General features: G+C 39.5%; 1 protein-coding gene across 1 annotated transcript; it reads right to left on the minus strand.

Moving 5' to 3' along the window:
- Positions 1-414: 414 nt before the first annotated feature.
- Positions 415-6914, minus strand: LOC141380038 (uncharacterized). Its single transcript, XM_073936115.1, has 4 exons — positions 6885-6914; positions 5312-5353; positions 5143-5210; positions 415-5011 (listed from the first exon to the last, which is right to left on the minus strand). Exons 1-4 carry the CDS (start codon positions 6912-6914, stop codon positions 4333-4335), a joined length of 819 nt encoding a protein of 272 aa, XP_073792216.1. The 3' UTR covers positions 415-4332.
- Between the last annotated feature and the right edge of the window lie 947 nt (positions 6915-7861).

A 7861-nucleotide genomic window follows, 5' to 3' on the forward strand; every position in this document is an offset into this window, starting at 1 on the left:
ACAGAACTAGAAAATCAGAGCACATCACACCTGTCCTCAAGTCTCTACACTGGCTCCCAGTCACATTTAGAATAGATTTTAAAGTATTATTACTTATCTATAAATCACTAAATGGCCTACGACCTCAATGCATTACAGATATTCTCCCCTTGCCCCTTGCTGCTGGAATCAGCTTCCAGAAATGATCAGATGTGCTCCAACATTAGGCACAGTCAAATCAAGATTTAAAACACATCTGCTTAGCTTGTCCTTTTTCCAAATGAGCACTGTGCTACGTCTGACAGGTCACACTATTTTGTCTTTTTTTCATTCTTTTATAACCTGTTTTAATACATTTTAATCTGTTTTTATCTGTTTTAAGCATTTTAATTATTTTAAACATTTTATTTTCTTGTTTCTTTTGTTCTTGTTTATGTAAAGCACTTTGAATTACCATTGTGTATGAAATGTACTATATAAATAAACTTGCCATGCCTTGCTTGGTGGAATAGATCTGTTGCACTGCTGCTTCTTTGATTATTATGGCAGAGCAAGTAATATACTGGCAAGTAAGATTCAATTCAGCTTTATTTGTATAGCGCTTTTACAATGTAGATTGTGTCAAAGCAGCTTCACATAAATGGTCATAGTAACTGGAACAGTGTGGTTCAGTAACTGGAACAGTGTGGTTCAGGTTTTAGTGTTTAAGTTCAGTTCAGTTCAGTTTAGCTCAGTTCAGTGTGATTTAATCATTACTGAGAGTTCAAACACTGAAGAGCAAATTCATCGATGCGTAGCTCTACCAGTCCTGAACCATGCGAGGCAGTGGCGACAGCGGAGAGGGAAAAAAAACTTCACCTGATGGGAGTGAAGAAAAAAAACCTTGAGAGAACCAGAGTCAGTTCGGGCACGACCATTTTAATTTCTCCGCTGGCCAAAAGTCTTGTGCAGAGCTTCAGTCAACGCGGTGGAGGCTGGAAGATGGCCTCAGCGAAGACTCGTCTGTCCCTGGAGCGTCGCTGGAATCAGACACATGTTCTCCACTCCCCACAACCATCAGCGCAGCAGCAGCTCAGGATATGGCCTGGTCCCGGATATGGAATCCTTGGGATCATCACGTCGCTGGTCTTGGATCCAATCAGTGACTCCGCCTAATCTGAGGACCTCGGGATGAGTATCCCCAGGTGAAAATAGAGGATAAAGAGAATAATTAGCGTAGCTGCTGTTCATAGTGTATATAAGCAAGATGCAGAAGCCAGTGTGGAACCTGCTAGGTGATGCATTGAGTGTGTGCTTTACTAAACAGATAGGTCTTTAATCTAGTTTTGAACTGGGAGAGTGTGTCTGAGCCTCGGACATTACCAGGAAGGCTATTCCAGAGTGTAGGAGCCATGAAAGAGAAGGCTCGACCTCCTTTACTTGATTTTGCTATTCTAGGTACTACCAGAAGCCCTGAATTTTGAGATCTTAAGGAGCGAGTTGGTTCGTAGCGAGACAGAAGGTTGGTTAGATAAACAGGAGCTAGATTATTTAGAGCTTTATAGGTGAGAAGTAATATTTTAAATTCAATACGAAATTTAACAGGCAGCCAGTGTAAGGAGGAAAAAATTGGGGTTATATGATCATATTTTCTAGACCTGGTCAGAACTCTGGCTGCTGCATTTTGTACTAATTGAAGGTTGTTAATAGAGGATGCTGGGCAGCCAGCAAATAGAGCATTACAGTAATCCAGTCTCGAAGTCATAAAAGCATGGACTAGCTTTTCTGCATCTGAGATGGATAGCATATTTTGTAATTTAGCGATATTTCTCAGATGAAAGAAGGCAGTTTTTGTGACATGGGATATATGGTTTTTAAAAGTTAGATTGCTGTCTAATATGACACCCAAATCTTTTATAGTAGAGCTAAAGCTAACTTTGTATCCCTCTAATTGTAAATTGAGTTGCGAGATCTGCTGTGTGCAAGATTTAGGCCCAGTAAGTAATAATTCTGTTTTGTCTGAGTTTAAGAGAAGAAAATTGTTGGTCATCCAGTCTTTGATGTCTTTGATACACTCAGTTAGTTTAGAAAGTTCAGACGTCTCGTCAGGTTTAGTGGAAATATATAATTGAGTATCATCTGCATAGCAGTGAAAGCTGATCCCATGTCTTCTAATAATGTCTCCCAGAGGTAGCATGTAAATTGTAAACAGTAAAGGGCCTAAAACTGATCCTTGAGGCACCCCATACTTTACTGGGCAGATTTGTGAAGGCTGTCCATTAAGATTCACAAACTGGTAGCGGTCAGTTAAGTATGACTTAAACCATTGTAGAGCCTGTCCCTGGACACCTGTAGACTTTAAGCGATTTATGAGGATATTGTGGTCAATGGTATCAAATGCCGCACTAAGATCGAGTAAAACTAATAGCGAGACGCACCCTCGGTCAGCAGCTAAGAGTAAATCGTTGGTTATTTTCACTAAGGCGGTTTCTGTACTGTGGTGAGCCCTGAAACCTGACTGAAACACTTCAAAAATATTGTTCGTCTGCAGATAAGAGCATAATTGAGTGGAAACAACTTTTTCTAGTATTTTAGACATAAATGGAAGATTAGAAATAGGCCTATAGTTAGCTAAGTTGTTGGTGTCTAGTTGCGGTTTCTTAATAATAGGCTTAATAACAGCTAGCTTGTAAGAGTTTGGAACATGGCCTATAGATAAAGAAGAGTTGATAATGTTAAGAAGAGGTTCTCCTATAGCAGGTAGCAGCTCTTTCAGTAATTTTGTTGGAATTGAGTCCAGCATACACGTAGCTGGTTTAGAGCTATTTATAATTTTTACTAACTCTTCATGTTCTATGATTTTGAAGCAGTGTAGGTTATTATAATGATTTAATGAAATATTTACAGGATTTGGAGTATAAGCCGGTGCAGAAAGTTTGGCATCTCCTATTTTCTGTCTAAAGCCTTCTATTTTATTACTGAAAAAATTCATGAAATCATCACTACTAATTTGCGGTGGAGTAGTTTGTTCCAAGGATGACCGATTATTTGCTAATTTAGAGATGGTGTTAAATAAAAATCTAGGATTTTTATGATTATTTTCTATCAGTTTGCGCAGGTGCTCGGTCCTGGCAGATTTTAGAGCCCTCCTACAGCTGGACATACTGTCTTTGTACGCAATTCTAAAGACCTCTAAATTAGTTTTTTCCATTTACGTTCCAGGGCGCGGGTTGCTGTTTTGAGCGCACGAGTATGACTATTATACCATGGTATAGTTTTAATCTCTCTAGCCTTTTTTAATTTGATGGGTGCCACAGTATTTAGTGTGCTAGTAAAGATGGCATCCATACTGCTGGTTACTACATCAAGATCATTTGAGTTTGCGGGTGCATTACGAAATAGAGAGAGATCAGGTAAGTTATTTATAAATTCATCTTTAGTTGATGGAACAATAGTTCTACTAGGGCGGAGTATTGGAGCGGGTTTGCTGATTTCAGGTAAACATAGCTTATATAGTAAGAGGTAGTGATCTGTAATATCACCACTTTGTGGTATAATGTCTACGTCAATAACCTCGATTCCATAAGACAGAATTAGATCTAATGTATGCTTTAAGCGATGGGTTGGACCCACAACGTTTTGCTTTATCCCAAGTGAGTGTATTAAATCCATAAACGCGAGCCCTAATGTATCATTAGCGTCATCTATGTGGATGTTAAAGTCACCTACAATTAGCATTTTATCAGTTTTGACTAGTAAGTCAGAAATAAAATCAGAAAATTCTTTTAGAAATTTGACATAGGGTCCTGGGGGTCTATATATGGTGATTAAAGCGAGAGATAACATAGGTTTTTGTATAGTATCTGGAAGCTGAACATTAAGCGATAATACTTCAAAGGAGCTAAACATAAGTCCGTTTCTCTGTTTAATATTAAGGAAATCACTAAAGATTGATGCAACTCCACCACCACGACCAGTTTGACGAGCCTCATGTTTATATAAGAATCCTGGAGGAGTTGCTTCATTTAAGCTAATATAGTCATTTTGTTTCAGCCAGGTTTCAGTGAGACAGAGTGCATTAAGATTGTTTTCTGTTATTATTTCATTAATGATAAGTGCTTTAGGTGCAAGTGACCTGATGTTTAGGAGACCAAGTTTTACGAAATTTGTATTTTCACTTTCTACTGGTTTTTCTGGTTTGATTCTTACTAGATTTTTCCTGGAGCACACAGTACGTTTATTTCTTAATCTAATAATACGAGGAACAGACACAGTCTCTATAGGATTCGCCAGACATGCGTTACTGATGTTTAAGTGGGGTGAACAAGAGTCTAGGTGGCTATAGTGTGAATTTTGTGAATTTTTACCTGCTAGTCAGATGGTGCGAAGTAGTCTGGAGATGTTGTCCGACAGGAGTTCAGCTCCGGCTCGACTGGGGTGCAGGCCGTCAGGACGGAAGAGCCTAGGACGCTCCCAGAAAAGATTCCAGTTATTAGCAAAGAGCAATTTCTGTTCTTTACACCATGTTATTAGCCATTCATTCAAAGCTAAAAGTCTACTGAACCTTTCATTTCCTCGGCGGTAGGTAGGAAGCGGCCCAGAAACGATGATCTGCGTGGCGGGCAAGGTGCGTCGAACCGTCTCGATCAGGCTCCTGAAGTCTTTCTTCAGGATCTCCGACTGCCGGAGCCCGGTGTCGTTTGTCCCCACGTGGAGGACAACGGCACCAGGGCTCTCGGCAGCGCCCAGGATGGTTGGAATCTGTGTAGAAATATTTCTCACACGGGCACCAGGAAAGCAGAAAGTACGTACTTTATTACCTTTTGAGGAGGCGGCACGGACGTGACGAACGATCGAGTCACCGATGATGGCCACATCGGGACCCGACTCGCGGAGAGGGGAGAAGCGGTTCTCCGTGGAGATCTCGAACACAGGCGGAGACGTTCTGCCCCGGGATCTGGGAAGCACCTTGCGCGGCTGCACCCAGGCGCCGTGGTAGCCGGGTGTCGGCGTGAACGACGCCTGGCTGAGCCGCGCCCCGGGTGCGCTGGGCCTGGACAGAGAAGGACGCGGGGTTGAGGTAGAGGGAATGACGTGGTTGTAATTTTCACGTACCTTAGGTGATGAGACGGCCTTAGCATTAGGTACGACGAGAAGTCGTTCCCGTAGCCGCGACCGTCTTACCACCAGCGCGCGGATCTGGGACTCCACTTCTTCCAGCTCCAGCTCCAACGCCTCCATCGATGCTTCTCCTGCACACAAGGACAGAGACGGAAGCGACATTTTACGGGTTAAAGAGCAAAGCCAGTAAGTCAAAAGTGTATGGTTAAAGAGGTCGGTAGCTTTAGCTGACCAGCGGCGCTAGCAGGCTAAAGCTACAAACAACTGGCGGATGCTCGAGGGACAGACCGTTTTTAAAGCAGTTTTGTTTGTATAAATGTATTAAGGGTTTGGTCACCCTAAGTAGGAGAGACAAATACTTAGCGAATGAGGAAGAATTTAATGATTAAGATTTAAATTGCGAGTAAATAGCAAGTCCAAACTTCAAGCACACAGTGTGTGACCGAACGGAGACAGTGACGCCAGTCACAAGATCTGCTACTGCCAGTATATTAACAGACATGCTGTCTGAGAATATAATACACTACTGCTGCAAACATAGTATATATGTAACCCCTGTAGCAGATCTAAACACAGGTGGAGTTGGGGTGGAAGAGGGTCTCATAAATTTTATGAGTTTATGTGTCAGAATATTATGTTCTTCTGCAAATAATGAATTCAGATCTTAAAATCTTTTTCTCCACTTTAAGTTTAAAGCTCACAATTGCCGTTTTTATTCTAAAAATTATGAGTATGTATCTCATAATTACAAAAGACTAACGTTTTTTTCCTGCAGATTATGAGTTTAAGAAATAAATTATATATCTTATAAAATATAATGTATTAATCTTCTGCATTCTGTCCCAGTCTCCAGTTTTCTGCATATTAAATAATATTACTCAGTAATTGCTAATAATTCCCTATGGCTTTAGAAATTACCAGTCTCAACTTCAGCTTGATGTAAATTTCTTTCTATGTTTTAAAAAAAAAAACTAAGATGTGGTCAAAATGTGGCTAAATTTCCCCCTGTTACCCCTTTATATCTCCTTCACATATAAATGTCAATGTTTATAAAACTATTAGTGTTAATGCATCTGCAAAAACAGTTAAAAGCATTGTATTGTGTATGCCAGGTAGTATGTGGAGCTGCCAACTTGTTAGTAAACTATGAATTGACAATTAGCTCTTTAAGGGCATGAGTTTCTTATAAAGTTACTTATAAAAATAAGAAGAGCTAATTGTTTTTTAATCAGACCCCTTTAAAAACACCTTTTTCAGTCAGCATGAAATCAAAATGGTGTTCTTTTTAATAATTATAAAGCCATGTTTGTTATAAACAATGTATCTGTACACTCCATTATTTTGTACAAATTAATTAGCTTTTATAATCTTTAATCAAATTTCATAGCCTTCCCTTTCCCTTGAATGACTTTGTTTTCACTTCTGGTCACCTTTAGGGCGAGATTATCAGTAGATGTCTTGCTTCTGACCTGCTTTCATCTATTTGTCAATATTTCACCATTTTACATTCTAATTGAAGGCGCATGTCAGATCGAGAGCATTTGATTGGTCACGATTTTATGAGAAACTGAAATATGAGATGAATAAAACCATATTTATATCTTCTAATTGTAAAATTTGGAGCACACTAGCTTATAGATATCCTAAAAACTATCAATACTGATACTTACATCCAAAAAAATGTTGTTTTGATTTCATGGAACCTTTAAGTGTTTCCCTTTAAAGACTGCACTGATGTTTATCTCTTTGTGCATATATAATGCATCTCTGTTGTACGTTGTAACATTTGTGAAGTAATTGCACACTTTGCTGATGATGCGCACTAACACTACCATGTTTACTCTGCCAATTCAGTGTGTTTGTGTGGGGTTTACTTTCAAATCCACACATACTATGCATGCCTAACACATACTAAGTGCATAACATCAGCTAGCAGAAGCAGCATGTTATATTCTCAGAAGTCATGTCTGTGAATATACTTGCAGTAGCAGGTCTTGGTACTTGCTGTTGTGGCATTTAGACCAGACCAGACCAGAAAAAGTATCTTGCACTATAAAACCACAAAATGCTCTTTTTGTGTAAACGAAAAGTCAAAAATCCTAAAAAGTTTCCAGTTTTTGACTGACAGCATCGTACAAATGGCCCCTTACTCTCTCAACCACTGACAATATGAACTCACTATAGAGTGCATGGTGAATTAATTGGGCCATTTTACTAGCAGTGGCACACAGCCTAAACTACCAGCAGAGCAGACACTGACAAGAGGCCAGTGAAGGCTTTTGAAGATTGGATCAAAGCGCTGAGTCTTTGATGATCCTGCATGGCTGGGTCGAGGAGGAGCTGCTGTGAAGAACTGGAACCCCCCTCAATCAAATCAGAAGCAAGTGCTCATTTTAACCTTCGCTCTTCACCCCTTTATCACACCAACAGGTGCTTTCACGCAGTCTTTAAAAGAGCAATGCAGAAACACCTCGCTGAAAAGTAATAGTGGTGTATAATTTGAGAAAGTCATTGTTATACAGTAAGATCCATCAAACTGATCAAGTGTCTAAAAGAAATTTATAATTTTATAAATTTTGTATTTATAAATGCTGTTCTTTTAACATTTCTAATCAAAGAATCAAAAAATAAATGTATCACAGTTTTCCAAAAAATAATAAGAAATTAAATGCATCTGTCTTTATTTGAACCAGATGTTACATTACATTACATTATAACCAGGACATCATTCACTGTTCTACCCCTCATCCATTTACAACCCCAAATAAAAAAAGTTGAAAAG

This window comes from Danio rerio, chromosome 21 (genome assembly GCF_049306965.1).
Source record: "Danio rerio strain Tuebingen ecotype United States chromosome 21, GRCz12tu, whole genome shotgun sequence".
NCBI classification, from domain to species: domain Eukaryota; kingdom Metazoa; phylum Chordata; class Actinopteri; order Cypriniformes; family Danionidae; genus Danio; species Danio rerio.